Raw genomic sequence first — 18,177 nt, 5'->3', positions numbered from 1 at the left:
GACCCCCACCAACAGCATAAACATGAAACATGCACAGATCAGAACTTTTATGAAAAGCTAATACCTTTCAATGAAAAGCTTATATAATTTAAGAAAAACCCATCAGCGGACCAGTCCAAATCTATTAAAAAAAAAAAATTATTATTGCTAAACACTCAAGTTGTTGTAGTTAACAGAAATTTAACCTCGCCGGTTTCAAATCCCTGTAACGCTAAACAATTTTTTATTACATCTATTTTGAAGTATTGTTTTTTTTGTGTGTGTTTCTTGCTTTGCAGCGGTTGACCGGCTGTGCCTTCTCTGTTTTTATTGAGAGATGGTGATACGTGCAAGTAAGATGTTGTATTCGGACCTGAGTGGGTCCGAATTATCCTCTTCGGGGGAGGAATTGTTGAGCGCGGTGAACAGGATGGACAAATGCCTGGAAAAGGGAAGCTATGCGGAAATAACGGAGGTGAGAAGAAAGGAGATGAATTTGGCCAACGTGGAGAAACACGAAAAGATGGCTTGCAGGGTGGGTGGGGACATTAGATTGTCACCGCCACAGAAAGTGATGGAAGATATGGCAAAAAGAACAATTGTATATAAAGTTTACTCAGTAGAAGAAAAAAAAAAAAAAAGATTAGCCATGTAGGGACCGAAACGATTGAGAAGGTGTTGGGTGAGGTAAGATAGGACATTGTATTTTTAGCAAGAGACATTAAATTGTATGGGACAGTGATCGTCCAATTTAAGACAGAAGAAAGAAAGAACAAGGAGGAATGCGGCTAACGCGCTGAAGACGAATAAAGTGGTCCTTCTGCCTATGTATCTTGGAAGAAGAAATTCCAAGATTAGGGTAGAAGGAATCACACCGAGCCGAGATGTGGCTTGGGTCGCCAGCTATACCCTTTCAGGCCCACCGCTACCTCCGCAGACACCAATCCCACCCATTCCCCTCCTACACAGAGAAAAAGAAAAACAGTCTCAATAGAATGTACAAAAAATTTCCCCCCGGTGATATAGTTTATGCTAATATAATTACAGAAGAATTCCAAGAGGAACTACGTGGGAAAATATCAAGTGTGTAGAGTTAACGGGATTGCACGAACAATCGTGTAGGATGGCACCAGCGTAAACTGGTGCCAGAGGAACAAAAGGAAGAAATGGATAAATTTAAGAAAGTACAGGACTGTCGGAGGATAAAGCATGGATATTAATAAAATAACCAGACAATGTGACATAGCAGGAGCTAAAGAAGGAATACGGTGTTGATATACAGAAAGACTCGGAGATTTAAAAACATAAAATGGAAGTAATGCTGCTTGACGTGCAGCAACCAACACATTTTCATATTGCCATTCGTATTATCATACGTTTTGTTTTAATTTTCAATTTTATTTATTTCATGTTATGTGTCCCCACATGCTTTTTGTGTTGTCCCTTCTGTGTTGGCTCACTCTGGGTAAGAAAGAAATATTAAAAGTTTTTGATTTGTGTATGTTTCATGTTTATACTGGTGGTGGTGGGGGATCATCGCCGTGATGCACTTTTTTTAGTCGGAGGACACTTATTCTATGTTTATTTTATTTTTTCCAGTAGGCTTCTTGATACTTTTGAATTTTCAGTCGTTATATGTAACTTTTGATCAGCCATTCTATTTGTATTTTATTAGAATATATTTTGGATCTTGTTCAAAACGGGGGCACCAGTTTTCATTTATGTTTTATGTAGTGTTTTTGGTACCGAAAGACTTTCAAACTTCGTATACTTATCTATTTTGTGTTATAGAACAGAAAAAAAATTTTGTATTCGAATTTATTTCATGTAAAAAATTGTCTTATTTCGATAATTTCAACCAATCACTGATAAGTATTCAGCTGTTTATACTTACTCCTTTGGCAGTTTAAGCGGTGTAAAGAGTATTTAATCTCCATTACTTCTGACATTTTGCAGAAGGAACACACGTGTGTTCATTTTCCTTAACCGACTTGCTCCTTCCCTCAAAAACCAGGCCTTGTGCCTATAATAGAAAGGTTTATTAGCTACTGCCAATATGCTTCAGCCATTTTTTGACAAGGAATAATAATTTTATCACCGCCAGAATCGTTTGAGAATCGTTTGTTTACGTAGTCAGCACTTAATGTATTCGGTTGAATGGACGTCAGTCATTGGTTGAAATTACAGAAATACGACAACTTTAACATGAAATAACTTGCGATGTACGTTTTTTTGTTAAGAAGACTAAGAGAAAAAGATGTTTTATATGACACATTCTACCAGTGTCCCAAGTTTCAAAGTGTTTCGTTAAGAAAATACTGGTGCCCCCGTTTTGAACAAGATCCTATATTTTTACATTCTGTGATTTTATGTATATGTATTATTTTGTTTATGTGTTTGTAGACCATAGTGTTTTTTATCTATGATTAAATGTTTGAGAGGGTGGTGTTGTATATAAAGTCGTTGACCCAAATTTAATGTTTGTTCTATAACCAATGCTTCTTTATCTTCGTCTCATTTATATTTGAGCATTTCTTTTGAAGTCCTATAAACCCTTTTGCTTCTAATAGAAGAAATTTTTCTTGTTGTGTATATACGAGGGGTATCGGAAAAGTTTTGAGCCTAACCTAGAATCGGGGCTGCTATATAGTTGAAACAATTTTTTCTGGTAAGTACAGTCTTTTCGGGGTATTCTTGCACATTTTCATGATTCTGATATTTTAATTTTTTTTGTTGCAGATTTTTAAATAAACAAGTGCCAAGGTTACAAGGAAAATGGAGAAAACTGAGTCTCGTGCTGTCATAAAGGACCGTCATTTGAAAGGCATGACTCCATCAGAAATCCATGAAGATATGGTGAGAACCTTAACAGACAATGCTCCTTCATATGCAACAGTCAAAAGCTGGGTAAATGAATTCAAGCATAGCAGGGAGAGTGTGGAAGATGATCCCACACCAGGGAGACCTCCAACTGCAACCACCGAGGGCAACATTGACCTTGCTCTGGGTATGATAATGCAAGATCGTTGAATATCATGTCGTGAGATAGCCGAGAGACTGAGCATGTCAACTGAAAGAGCAGACAACATTGTGACAAAAAAACTTGGGTTCTCAAAGGTTTCTGCAAGGTGGGTCCCGCACCTTTTGATTCTTGAACAGAAACGCACCAGGTGCACTTTGTCCACGAGCAATCTGGAACTGTTTGAAGCTGACGAAGAGAATTTTCTTGCTCGTTTCATTACTATGGACGAAAGTTGGGTTCATCACTACCAGCCTGAAACCAAAGAACAATCAAAGAAGTGGAAGCACACATCTTCTCCTACCCCAAAGAAGGCCAGGATCATTCTTTCAGCTGGAAAGGTCATGGCGTCCATTTTGGGGGATTCTCAAGGTGTCTTGCAGATTGATTACCTTGAAAAGGGTCACACCGTGACAGGGCTGTATTATTCTCAGCCACTGAAATGCCTCCGAGAAGCAATCAAAGAAAAAAGGCTGGGAATGCACACCAGGGGAGTCCTTTTTCATCACGACAATGCTCCAGCCCACACCTCAGTGGTTGCCATGGCAACAATTCGTGATTGTAGATACAAACTTGTTCTCCATCCGCCTTATTCGCTAGACTTAGCCCCCTCTGACTTTCATTCATTTCCAAAAACGAAAAAAAGACCTGGCTGGTCGCCATTTTGCCAGTGACAATGACGTCATAGACGCTATAGGAAGTTTCTTGGACTCTCAAACAAAATAGTTTCCTCTACACCGGGATAATGGCACTTCCAATATGTATATACATATGTGTATATACATATGTATATACACATATGTATATACATATGTATATACACATATGTATATACATATGTATATATTACATATGTATATATTACATATGTATATATACATGTATATACATATATATATATATATATACATATGTATATATTACATATGTATATATTACATATGTATATATACATATGTATATACACATATGTATATACACATATGTATATACACATATGTATATACATATGTATATATACATATGTATATACACACACACACACACACATATATATATATATATACATATACATATTTTTCTGTAGTTTCAGCTCAGAGCTGTGGCCATGCTGCAGCACCACCGTTTTGCTACACTGATATTACTGAGAGCCTCCTCTAATATGTGGCATTTGGTGAAGAATGGAGTTTGATGTAGCTACCCTCATTTGCACCTATTGCCGTGAGGTAGGTTCATCTCGGACTCTCAACTCGGAGATTGTTGTAGATTTTGATTCCAAAATTTGGAGCTAGACCCTCCATTATTTTCCACGATGATGATGATGATGATGTATACCACTGCATATCTCTCACATCTCCTCTCTAGGAAGTAGAGTCCCAGTTCCTTCAGCTTCTCCCAGTAGCCCCATGTGTTTTACTGAGTCTTCTATGCGTAGCGGCGTTGGATCACCTTTAATTCCGCAATTAGTTTTACACTCTGTGGGAACCACAGTTGAGAGCAGTAGTCCAGACGATTGAGGACAAAGGTTCTCCAAAGCAGAAGCATTGTGTCTCTGTTCCTGGTCCTGAAGGATCTAAGGATCCAACCTGCCACCCGCCTACATAGTGTTGCCATTTGAACAATGCGAACATGGAAAGTTGGCTCATGTGGATTCCCAGTTCACGCACCGACTCTAAACTCTGGGACTACATTGCCTGCTGGTCCCGTACCCTTCAGCCGTAGTTTGTTTGTGGGCTGATAGCGAAGTGTTTGAAATTTTGTGCCATTGAACTGCATATTGTTCTCATCGGCCCATTTATATATTGCATTCAGGACGTCAGTAGGATCTTTGACCACCTACGATACTTTTGTATCGTAGCTGGGGAATGTGGCTGACTCTATGGTTGTTCGAGAGAGCAACCACAAACAATAGTGGTCCAAGCACTGTTCTCCAGGGGAATCTGCTGGGGATTGGCATCACTTCAGAGAGTGCACCATTTGCTGTAACAGCCTCACTTCTGCTCCTTAGGAAATCATGCAGCCCCTCTCCCAGTTTACCAGCAATACTGAGGTCAGTGATACTGCAATTTGTGACATATCATTCCATGATCGACTTTGTCAAATGCCTTAGCAAAGTTGAGATATATTACATCCACATTTGAATTGTTGAGCTGTTGTTTTAGTACCCAGTCGAAGTATTGTAGCAGCTTCATTGGACAGCTCCTTCCAGGACGGAAATCATGTGTGTCTACAAGCAAGTCATTTTCCTCTAGGAACATGATCAGTCTTTTTCTGACAATGCGTTCTATGATTTCGCTCACATATGAGGTCAGAGAGACAGACCTGTAGTTTATAACATTTGTTCTGCTTCCTCATTATTATTCCTTTTTTTAACATTTGTTCTGCTTCCTCATTATTATTCCTTTTTTTAACATTTTTTAACATTTGAGGAAATGTACCACATTCAAGTGGTTCTGCAAGAGCTTTCCTGCATGCTTTTAACAGAATTGTTAGGAGTCCATCTGGGCTTGTTGCAGAGTTTGGGTTTATTTTTTCAATGGACAAGACAACCTCTTCTATAATGTCAATGTAATTGATGGTCACTTTTTTTTTTCTCTTGTAGGTTAGAGGTATTGAAGAACTCATCAGGTCTGCTTATTTTCATGTTTTCTAGAGGGGAGGTGAAACCACTTGGAATTGTTTATTAAGTGCTTCACTTATCTTCTCAGGGTCTGCAGCCAGTGAGCCCTTTATTCAAACAGTGGCCCTATCCTGTATTGCACTGAGACAGACTCTTTTGTGACCTTGTACATATATATGCATACATACACACATATATATATATATAGATATGCATACATGCACACATACATATATATGCATAAATACACACATACATATATATAGATATGCATACATACACACATACATATATATGTTTATTAACCTGACCGGTTTCACATTTTTTTTTTAAAAGATTATCAAAAGTAAAGTGTAAGGCTTTGTGGAGCCTTTGTGGGTGCAAAAATTAGTTAACATAGATGTATTAAATTACAGTGAAAGAGTCTTTGACAATGATAAGAAATTGTTAAGAAATAAAATCTTTGACAATGATAAGAAAATGTTAAGAGAGTTTGTGTTTAAAAAGTTTACATAAAAATGTTCAAAATAGGCAGTAAAATAAGTTCATAATTGTTTATATGTTCATCAGAAAACATATTTGTTTATAAGCATATATAGAGAAAGAATATGTAGACAGTATTTAATAGGAGAAAGTGTGTATTGCTTTATCAAAAGTTCATCAAAAATTATAATTTTTTATTAGAATTCTAGGGGGATGCCCAACCTTTTTTTTCTTCATCTCCAGTCTTGTATGTGTGTTTTGCAAGGATGGTTGCTATTTTTAGAAATAATGTGGAAGCCTCGTTGGGATAGAGCGTTCACAAGATCTGATTTCCAATAGTTTGTGGAACCAAAAGGGTTTTTTGTTTCTGGACATGGTTCAGTGGTTTTTCGACTGGTCTTAGAATTCAAGATGGTGTGAGTGTGTGTGTGTGTGCATGTGTGCGCGTGTGTGCATGGTTCTATGTGTGTGTGTGTGTGTATGTATGCTTGTGTATGTGTGTGCTGGTTTTTGACTGGTCTTAGAGTTCAGTACGGTGTGTGTGTTTGTATGGGTCTGTGTATGTGTGTGTTTTATACTTAGCAGAGTGGTGTGTGTGTATGTATTTGTTCTTCTGTATGTGTGTGTGTGCATGCACCTGTGTATGTTAGTGTGTGTGCTGGTCAGGGTGTTGTGTGTGCATACGTATGTGTGTGTGGGTGCATATGTATTTATGTGTGAGTGTATTGTCTTTGCCAAGGGCTGTGCGTGTCTGTGTGTTATGTTTATCAGGGTGGTGTGTGTATGTGTATATACGTACTGTGCATGCCTGTACTGGTTAGGGGTTTGTGTGTATGTATGTGGGTGAGTGTATGTGTATGTTATTTTTCCGTGTAGTGTGTGCATATGTTTGGGTGTATTTTTTGAGCATTTTATTTGCATTGTTTGTGCAGTGCGTATGTATATGTATATGTGTGGGTGTGGGTGTGTTTGTATGAGTGTGCCTTGTATTTGTCAGGATAGTGTGTGTTATTGTGTGCATGTGTGTATATATGTGCGTGCGTGTGTGTGTATGTATACACACACACATACGTGCACACACATAGCACCCTGACAAATACATATCACACACACGTGCACACATATACATACACCAGCCTGCTGAATATAAAACACACACATACACAGACCCATACAAACACACACACACCATACTGAACTCTAAGACCAGTCAAAAAGCCACTGAACCATGATAGACTAGTCGAGAAACAAAAAAGTCCTTTTGATTCCATAAACTATCAGATCATGTGACTGCTCCTTCCCAATAACAACCATCCTTGCAAAAGAGAGAAGTTGGTCATTCCCCTAAAATTCTAATAAAAAATTATAATTTTTGATGAACTTTTGAATAAGCAATACACGCTTTCTACTATCAAATATTGTCTACAAATTCTTTCTCTATATATGCTTATAAACAATTATGATTTCTGATGAACTTATAAACAATTATGAACTTATTTTACTTGCATATTTTGGACACTTTTATGTAAACTGTTTAAACACAAAGCCTCTCTCAATATTTTCTTATCATTGTCAAACAATCTATCACTGTATCTTAATAACTAATTTTTAACTGGTCAAGTCAATAAACATCTTTAAAAGACCTTTGCATTTTCAAATACTCTTTTCTCTCTCTCTCTCTCTCTCTCTCTCTCTCTCTCTCTCTCTCTCTCTCTCTCTCTCTCTCTCTCTCTCTCTCTCTCTCTCTCTATATATATATATATATATATATATATATATATATATATGCATACATCTATCTATATGTATGTATATATCGATCTATCTATCTATCTATATATATATATATATATATATATATATATATATATACACGGCAATGAGAAAATATATAATGTATTATGCTAGCATGGAAAACGGACGGTAAACGATGATGATGATGCATTGTTAAGAAAGTAACCACACTACTGCAATACATTGACGTTGTGAGCTATCCATTCTTATTTGTTTACTATATATATATATATATATATATATATATATATAGTGTTTGAAGTGGCATACAGATATTGTATACTGAGAAAAAGAAAGGGGGCAGTCAAAATTTTGGATAATCCTTTATTAACACTTTCATTTGTTTTTCAAACACGTCAAGACAAAATCAAAATGGTAAAAATGAAACATTCTGATACCATTTTGATTTTGTCTTGATGAATTCGAAAAACAAACAAAAGCACTAATAGAGGGTTATCCAAAATTCTGACTGCCTCTTTTTTCTCAATATATATATATATACATATATATTACAGCATGGAAAACAGATATCAGCAATTCAAAAACACACAAAACCTGTTAACTTAAACATTTATTAATTGCTGTCAAAAATTTCGTCACACTTACTACAACCTGGTAATTGTCACAGTTTCACAGTAGAATTCTGTCAGTTAGTACAACAAAAATTTTGACACAAATTAGTAAATGTTTAAGTGAAATAAGCAATGTTTGTGTGCTTTTAAATGGTTAATATGTGTATTTGCTTTCCTTTTAACACACGGTCTCTAATCAAATCACTTGCCAATCAAGAACATCTCCAAAATACTCTCACACACACAAATACTTACAAACATATAAACACAAACAAACAAAATTTGGAAGGGAGAATGTTTTCAATACTTCAGCTCAATCTCATAATGTATCATTACAAAACATGCTAATATATCACACACACATTCTGATACACATTATATACATGTATATACATATGTGTGTGTGTCTATAGACACACACACACACACACTCCCTCTATCTTTCTCTCTCTCTCTCACAAATAATAATAAAAAATAAAGATGTCAGTTAAATGTCTACATTATTTTGTTTGTGAACATCATATTCTTTCTGATATTCTGTCTCTGAACAATCTTCAGTGTTTGTCACAATAGGATCGGAATGTTCTGTATCAAGGCCTTCAGTTGAGCCAACTGCCAAAGTTTCTGTTCTCTCATAACCTTCGAAATTTGTTGTTGCTGATGACTCGATACTAGCTTCATAGAAGTTGTTCATACTCCAATCATAAGACTGGTGCCGCTGTGAAGCAGTGAACTGTGAAGATTCAAGATCTGCAATGCTGTTAGCGTCTCCAGTGTCACTGTACACCGATTGTTGATAGTTAGATGTTCCTTGTTCACAGGATGACTGAATTTCGGCTGCCGTATGTTTGGAGTCTTTTGAAGCATTGCCAGAAGTAGACAAAGACGGAGATTTTTCTTGTAGAAGAGGCGTTCGTTCACTCTTTCTGATTGAACTAAAACCACGAAGAGTGCGACCAACACCACCACCTGCGGAAAAAACATACCAAAATTATTATTGCTGTTATTTAACAGATGTTGTTCTGATTATTATTTTCATTAGGAAGGTGATGAGTTTTATAAGAACACTGGACAAAATGCTTAGCAACATTTCTTCCAGCTTTATAGTCTGAGTTAAAATTCTCCCAAGACCGACTTCACTTTTCATCCTTTGGGGAAGGTTGGGAGGGGGTGGATAAAATAAGTACCAGTCATGTTCTGGGGTTGGTGTAATTAACTTTTCTCATCCGTTCAGATTTGCAAGCCTTGTGCCAAAAATTTGAAAGAATTATTATTGATAAGGTAATGGAATCATCAAAGCAACAGGTAAAATGCGTTACAGTATTTGTTTTTTGAAATCCAACCAAGGTCACAGGGTTTCACTCTTCATACTGTGAGTTCAAATCCCAGCTTTTCATCTTTGTGAAGTTAATTAAATGATGAATCAGGCAAATACTGAGGGTGATTTAATCAACTAATTCCTACCTGTAAAATTTATTAGGATTTCCATCAATTAGAATCCCAATTCTTATAATAAACATTATTATGACAACCACAACTAATATAATTTTGATAATAATATTTTTATAGCTACTACTCTAACCACTTATCTATGTAATTACTATATCAATCTATATTGATTTTTTTTTTTTATCAACAATTATCAACAATTTCCAAAATGGAGCTGTTACAAGGTTGCAGGACCTGTTACAAAGTGTAGCCAAATCTCCTTCAAATCACATCCACCATCTCAAAGAAACAATGAGAGGATGCACTGGATAATGTAGTCTTCTACACACTGTATTTGACAACAGCTTTGCTTCAATCACAGCCAACTTTGGAGCCACACAACAACCTCATTATTATAGTCACAATCATTATTATTGTAGTTGTTAAAACAGTGGAGTGTATTTAATCTCATCCTTTGTATGTTCTGGCCCCAATGAACCACATTATTCATTTCATGAACAAGAAGTGACTCATTTCATTACAAATTTTGCTACTAATTTCAAACTCTGTACAAATACCATTTTATCTTTATTTGAGCCAATTGTTGTAGTCTTTGCTCTGGCTTAATGCTATTTCAATAGACCTTTGATCGAAAGTATTCCAACCAAGGCCACCCGGTCACTTTACTGTATGTAGGGAATACAGGTAAGGTGTGATATGATTAAGATTTTGCTGCTATTTCTAGAAGACTGAGTAATCACATGGAGTTTCCCATGTTAGTTTGTATTTGAAGCAGTGGATGATAGATTTGATAAAGCAGAGAATAATAAATGCCATGCAGTATTTAATTCTTTAGTTTCTGGGATCAAATTCAGCTGGAATTGACATTATCTTTTGCTCTTTACAGGGTTCAATGAAATAAAGACTAGAGTTCGTTTTCTCTATCATTTGTGACCTTGATCTCTATATTATAAATCATTATTTAAGGCACCATGTCTGTGAATTAAGAGGCTAACTGCTGGTTATATGGTCATGAGTTCAAACTTTACTATTACAGCCTGTGGTTTGCATTCAACAAGCAAGGTACATCATTACAACTCTACTTCTAGAATTGACTTTGAATCTAAGCAAGAAATTGACTGAAAATCCAGGCTGCAAAGGGAAGGAAAATTACGAACCTACAACTCTGACATGCTCAATAATATCATCTCGGACATCAGAAATATCCCACATAGACATGAATGATGTACAGCAGTTGGCATGGTCCACAGTCATGTCAATAAATGGTTTGTGTGAAAACGAAAAATAATGGGCTATAGCTGCTAGAAACATTTCAATGCAGATACAGAAGTCCTGAAACAAAGAAAAAATAAATAAATAAATTGAAAATGCACAAGAGAGATAGAGAGAAGAAAGAAGGAATGGAAAACAATATTTATTAGATATATTTAGTGACATGTATTGTTTTGTCATACATATTTTTCCATGCTTGCATAAAAAGATTTGATAAAAACAGTAGGTTTCACAGCCCAATGCCTTTTCTATCACCAACCATTTAACTATGAAACAGGATGTTGTTCTTACCAGTAATTATTCAACTGTGAAGCATGGTAATCTTCCAGCAATTAACCAACTCACCTATAAAATAAGATTTCATTCTTACCACTAAACACCCAGCAGTATCAGGCCCTTTCTACTTACTAACTTGCCATTTCTTCAACTATAATGCAAGATGCTCCACAACAGTGAAGTAGGGTAACCTTCCAATAATTAAGCAGATTTATTTGATTGTTACCTGTCCAGTACCCGGAATATGCAGGATCAAGGAATGTTACCTGCAACAGACTGAGAAGATGTCCAAAAGAAACATTTTTTCTCATCTGATTCATATGAACTGCAAATTAACAGCAGCTAAATTCCAGCACAGATAGTCTGGTGGCAATTCAAAGATTCTCTGAAGATTTTATTGGTTTTAGACAGGGATCGTGTCCAGCTTGATATTTCTGTTCATTTAATGATATGAATAGATCAATGAGAGAGCCTCTATATAGCTGTTAGACCTGCTAGAAATAGCAGCCAAATATCACTAAAATCAAATTGCTGTCTTGAAAGAAAAATGAAACATTGGATAAACGTAATGATCACAGCTTTTGATCATATATTGCTTGATCATGAGGTAAACAACAATTAAAAACAATATTATAACAATAATTATCATTAAATTAACAACCATCATTATCATCATCATTTAATGTCTGTTTTCATGATGATATGGGTTAGATGCTTTGACAGGATGTGACAAATGACAAGGCTATGCCAAGCTCCAGTGTCAGCTGTGGCAAAGTTTCTGTGACTGGATTCCCTTCCTAATGCCAACTATTTTTCAGTGTGTACTGGATGTTATTTTGGGGCCACCAGCAATAGTGAGGTTGCCATGTGACTTGCAAGAAAGAAAGAGAGAGAGAGAGAAAGCAAGGAAAAGCTCCTACTAATAGATGATGTGAAGTATTTGAGACAGGAAGATGGCTTTATACCAAAGCTGTATGAGAGAGGGACAAGTATAGATGTCTTGCTACAAAGAGGAGACATGGCTACCACACATTATGTAGGGAGGAGTAGTGGTAAAGATGGCAGTGATGCAGTGCTAGGGCAATCTCAGTGGACAGGAGGTGAGTGTAAAAGAGGGAAGGAAAGAGTGAGTTCTTTCCTTAGTGTGTGATGGGGAGACTTGTCCCTCTCTCATACAGCTTTGGTTAGAGATGAGGGTAAAGGAGGTAAGGTTGATGGGAAATATCTGTATGGAGAGGGTATAAGGTGAAAGATAGAAGTGGCTTAGGAAGGATAGATCAAAAGGTAGGGGACAAGGATGATGTGCAAGGTGTGGGAAGGAGGGAAATGTAGAAGGGTAACTATAGTGAGTGGGGCATGATGACATAGATGAGAGTAAGATGTTTAAGAGAAGAGAATGAAATGTGGCAGAGGCAAGAGAGATAACTGAAAGCACACAAAGGTGATTGGTGAAAGAGTTATGGGGGGGGGGGAGAATAACAGGGAGGAGGTACACAGAAAGAGAGAAGTGAAGTTAGGGGAATGAGATGTGGGGGGAATGGTGGAGGGGGCAGAATGGATTACAAGCACAGCCAGAATACTCTTAGGACATCATTTTTGTTGGATAGGTCTTCTCAAACACAGAGAATCAATAATCCTGTCAGTCCTTTGTCATCTCCTCTGTAAGGCTCAGCATCTTGAGATAACCACAATATCAACAACTGCTGCAAACCGCTATCCAAACCACATCCCATTGTCTCTAAAATGAATGGAAGAAGAACATTGGATAAAGTAGTCCCAAATACACGACATCTAAAAGAAAAAAGGTGCAGGAGAGAAATAGAAGTCTTGTAAGTGGAATATTTTTGATCCTCAGTCTATCAACCATGTCTAACCTGGGAGCTAAAGAAGAAGAACAGTAGTATACAAAAAAGACACAATTTAAAGTACAGTACCTGAAGACCACTAGCAACCATTTTTACAGAATAATATCCCCATGATGTCTTCTCAGTTATGACACCTGTTTTCACAAGGGCTGCAATAAGAACAGCTTGCCTAAAATAAAGAAATAATATTAAAATTGAGGATCTTTTACTGCATTTGTACAACTCAGCCTCAAAAATTAACAAGAAAAGAAGCAGGGAGTATAATCAATTAACACGTTTGCAATATAGGTTTAAAATTATCTGTCTCAAGCATGTATAGCCTTATTAAGTCAGAGCCTTTCCTGCTTTCTGAGATATGTGAGGGACTGAAAGCTAAACTCCTTTTATTTAGGTTTCTTTTTGTGTGTGTGTGTGTGTTGTGTTATTATCCTGCCCTATCTAGAAGCCATCATAAAGGCTGCAGCTGAGCAACAATCTTTTTAATGCATGGCATAAAAGATTGTGTGACAGCTGACCTGGCTACATCAATTCTGGAGTCATAGCCATCATCAACACACAAGACACAGCCAATGGGTCCTGGGTGGCCACCACTGACATCAGCACAGAGAGGGAAAACTGTTCATGATATTTAGTTTTTTTATTAAGGTGGCATACACGCAGAATCGTTAGTACACTGTGCAAAATGTTAAGTGACATCTCATCTGTCTTTACATTCTGAGTTCAAATTCTGCTGGGGTGTCAGTCCAAAGTAGTGGTCAGATCATGTAGCCCTGTGGTTGGGTCAGACTAGCATGTTATTGACAAGATTTGTAAAAAGAAGTTGACAGTGTACATGTTGTAGAAGTTTCTTAATACAAAATTTGTGTAAGAAATTCAAAGAGATTTTGGATTAGGGTGATTAAAAGAGTGAGGGTTAAATAAATGTTGCAGATAGTGCTATGGATGACTTTATGTACCAAACAATGTTTAACGAAATTTAATTAATTACCATGTTTCTTTAAAGATTGAATTATTTTTCTTATAGTCCCAAATTTAGTCTAGTCAATTCATAGGAATAAAAGAGGATTGAGATTTACCTAAAGCATTGCAATATGTACAAATAAGATGCTTGCAAAAAACTTTTGAGTAATGCAGGTAAAAGTAGTTAATTGAAATATGTAAAGGTGATGTCAATGAATAAAAGCAAATAAAAAAGATACTGTGTTAATTTACAGAGGCTATTTAATGATTCTAAAATAATTCCTCTTTTCAAACAGACGACAAAAAATAATCAGACTCCAGAGAAAAGGGTCATTATCAAGAGACCATTTTAGTGTGATAAAGCTAAGGCATTTTTGGAACTAGTTTATGCACTAAGAATATAATTGTGACTGAGTAAAGCAAGTAGTATCAGCTGCTGCTTATACTCTTTACCTCAACCAACCACGTAGTAGATTGAACCCAAGACCACATGGTTAGGAAGTGAAATGTTTAACTAAACAGCTAAGCCTATAGGCATGTGCAAGCATGCACATACATGCACACACACACACACACACACACACACACACACACACACAAGCATAATTTTATAATTGGGAGATAGAGATATGGATACATAATAAGAAAATGCCTTTCACATTGCATTATTTAATTCTATAGTACATTATTAGAATTAAATAAAATGCTTGTAATCATATATTTCGGATATGAAATAATAGTTGGGAATATATAATAATTTTATTGTGGTAATCTGTTTTTGAATCTAAATTGTATTCTGAATAATGTACTTTAGAAGTAATTAACTATACGAAAAGGAATAACCCATTTTCTGTTGTTTTTTAGTTCTCCATGTGTGTGTATGTGTGTACATGTAAAACTTACCAGAAAGAGAGAAAGACAACAGCTTTAACACAGAGGAATTTTGGTATCGGATTGATAGGTTGCAGCTCTTCTTTGACAGCTTTATAGAAGAGGATCAAGTTATACATGGCCCACTGAAATAACAATAGTAGTAGTAGTAGTAGTAGTAGTAGTAGTAGTAGCAGCAGCAACAGCAGTATAAAAAATAATAATAATAATGATTTCTATATTAACAACAAGGGTTTACATTAAGAAAAAACATTAAGGACAAAATACAGGACAAAACAAAGAATGTGTGTGTGGATGTGTGTTGTTGTGAGGGTTTTACATGTAAACAAGACTAACAAAATAAAAAAAAATAGAAAATGGAAATCAACAATGTGTAATCTTCAATAAGGAAAAGACGTTCAAGGGTTGCTTATGGAAAAACCCCATAAAAAACCATGGGTACCCTGAATTTCTGGGCAGGTGCCTTTTTTCCAACAGGTATATGCTCAGGGCAGGCCATTCTCGCCACTTTCATCCACCTTTCAACAAACTGGCTAGAAAACAACACTTCTCTCTCTCGACCCTTGTTTTCCTTTTCAAGCGAAACTTGAAGAAGTTCATCAGGGATTGGCCAAAGAGAAAAGTATTTGTCTTCAATCTCATCCATCATACAACCTCTTTCACCATGGCCACCAGGCATATAAACATAGCCTTTCCTTCCCAGTTAAAGGAAGGTGGCAGGGTGACCTTCATGATGGATTCAGTTGACAGCCAGATCTGTCCTACACGGCAAATGTTTGACACAAACCCACAGGTCAGCAATGCTCAAACACTGAACAAGTGCATGCAGGACCATATCATCATCTTGCATGCCTCTTGGACATGCTGGGCTGATGGCACCTTCCATGCCTGTAAGTTTGTCTCAGACAAGCAAAGCCCCTTGCAGCACTGCCAGGCGAGAGATCCTGAAAATCATCCATTGGTCCTAGGCCAAAAGTTCTCCAGAAAAGAGTAGCGGACTGATCTTCTTCAATGCCCAAGGTATCCCCAAGAATATCGTCACACTTTTCCTCCGCTAATCCACTATTAAAAGCTAAAGTGGACATTCCACCTATCACACTGTCCAATTAGCTGATGGCTATGAGCGTTTGAAAACATTCCACTTTCCAAATGCTCTCCCTCGGTCTCTGTTTTACCCAGGATGGCAGCTCCGTTAAAGAAACTAGCTGTGGAAATATGTGTCTGGCGAACAATGACCACACCTATTCACCACCAAGGAAGCACTGGAGATGTCATAGCCTCAGTGCATATCTGCACATCATCAACCATGGCATTCCTAGGCCATCATACAGCAGGTCCTGATATCAGATAGACTGTCTGAGCATCCAGACATCTCCCTTCCACAAGAAGTTGAAAAGTATACACTCCAGCATAATCAGACAGTGGCCAGGACAAGGCATGACAGTCAAATGACAGTAGATAAAAAGACGCAATATATTTGTTAGCCATCTCTGCTCAAACTTTCAAGGATAGCTTTCTCTCGGCTCATTTCTGGGTGAGAGTAGTCACCCTGCTCCTTACCTCATCCCAGTTTTCCTTCATCTGGAGATTTGGACCAAACCAGACCCCCAAGCAATTTAACTGGTTCATCTGTCCAGTGCCCAACAATGCAGTTGGACGGCATGGACTTGCTTCTCCAGGTGCCAAGCCACAAAAGCCCACTGATGTTTTCCTGGTTAATTGTCACTCCTGAAACTGCCTTGTAGTCCCTGAGAATGTTGCTGGTCATTTCTGTGTTTTATGATCCAACACCACTATGGTGGGTGATGTTGTCGGCATATGTCGACATGCATCTCCCATATCGTAGGTCAAGCGGGATGCCTCTAAATGCCTCCAGTTTGTGTAGTAATGGCTCATCATAAGTCAGTACATACAAGAGAGACAAGAGGGGCGCAACTCTGCCAGACCGAGCACATGATGTTGAACAGTTCTGAGAGGTAATCGTTCACATTGACCACTGAACAGATGTCGCCATGCATTGCAACAATCCAGCCCCTGAACACAGGCCTGAAACCAGCTGCCTTGAGGACCACTGCCACGTATAAATGGTCAACCCTATCGAAAGCTTTAGACTGATCTAAATTTGGCCAGGGCTACACCCGTGTCAGGTTCTTTAGCCACTTTCTCAATGAAGTATTGCATGAGGTGGAGGTTGTTGTGAGTAGATCTTTTTAGGGTGACACATGTCTGTGCCTCTCCTACCAGATTCCTGACAAGCACCAACCTCATAGCTAACACCTTGGCCAAAATTCTGAACACTGTATTCAGCAGAGTTATGGGCCTAAAGTTGTCAATACAATCCCCCTTGTTTGGGTCTTTTCTCCGCAATGCTACCACTCCTTGGCTCACAAAACTGGGAATTCTCTCATTCTGTTGCCAGTTGCAGTAAACATTTGCTAAGAAGTCACCGAACAAGTCTAGCATGTAAGCATAAAGCTTGTAGGGCAGACCATCTAAACCAGGTGATTTACTCCTTGTGCAGCGAGCCATTGCTTCTTGTATTTGAAAGGCTGTTATCAGCCTTTTGCAGCGCTCTGCTTCCATCGACTAGAGCTGCAGCAGCCCATCAAGGTAGGATGTGAAATCCATCCTGCAACCTAGCTCACCACTGCTCCCAAACAGTGGATATCTTCACCAATGCTTACACTCGGTTTGGCTCAAAAGTCAATATCAAAAAGACAAAAGCCCTGGCACAACCCATTCTAAGTCAGGAAACTCCAGACTCAACATAACCATCACAGAGACACCACTGGAGAAAGTTGACCACTTTTCAAACTTAGGAAATTTGATTCCAAACAAGTGCACATTGGAAAAGGATGTAGAGAAATGATTAAGAGCATCTCACACCACATCTGGTGAACTCGTGAAAAGAGTCTTTAAGAACAAAGATCTGAACCACCAAACAAAATTGAGTGTCTATCAATCAGTCATGATCTCCACTCTCCTCTGCAGTTGTGA

The 18,177-nt window shown here is 37.5% G+C and overlaps 2 protein-coding genes across 3 annotated transcripts in view; one reads left to right on the top strand and one right to left on the bottom strand.

The window, feature by feature from the left end:
• Window positions 1–254: 254 nt before the first annotated feature.
• On the top strand, window positions 255–3,373 carry LOC149132934 (uncharacterized). Its single transcript, XM_089361990.1, has one exon. It carries the CDS (start codon window positions 2,755–2,757, stop codon window positions 3,007–3,009), a length of 255 nt encoding a protein of 84 aa, XP_089218116.1. The 5' UTR covers window positions 255–2,754; the 3' UTR covers window positions 3,010–3,373.
• Window positions 3,374–8,448: 5,075 nt separating this feature from the next.
• LOC106880625 (transmembrane protein 184C) overlaps window positions 8,449–18,177 on the bottom strand; it is a 31,993-nt gene continuing 22,264 nt past the window's right edge. For both annotated transcript variants that reach the window (XM_014930658.3, XM_014930659.3), the window contains exons 6-9: window positions 15,193–15,305; window positions 13,399–13,498; window positions 11,074–11,248; window positions 8,449–9,436 (exon numbers count right to left, since the gene is read on the bottom strand). In XM_014930658.3, coding sequence (XP_014786144.1) covers window positions 8,955–9,436; window positions 11,074–11,248; window positions 13,399–13,498; window positions 15,193–15,305 — 870 coding nt within the window. In that variant the 3' untranslated portion in view covers window positions 8,449–8,954. The remainder of the gene's footprint in view (window positions 9,437–11,073; window positions 11,249–13,398; window positions 13,499–15,192; window positions 15,306–18,177) is intronic.

Source organism: Octopus bimaculoides, chromosome 13 (assembly GCF_046866305.1).
Source record: "Octopus bimaculoides isolate indiv1 chromosome 13, ASM4686630v1, whole genome shotgun sequence".
Taxonomy (NCBI): Eukaryota; Metazoa; Mollusca; class Cephalopoda; order Octopoda; family Octopodidae; genus Octopus; species Octopus bimaculoides.
The sequence above is the reverse complement of the archived record's forward strand: the minus strand, read 5'-3'. Positions and strand labels throughout refer to the sequence as shown.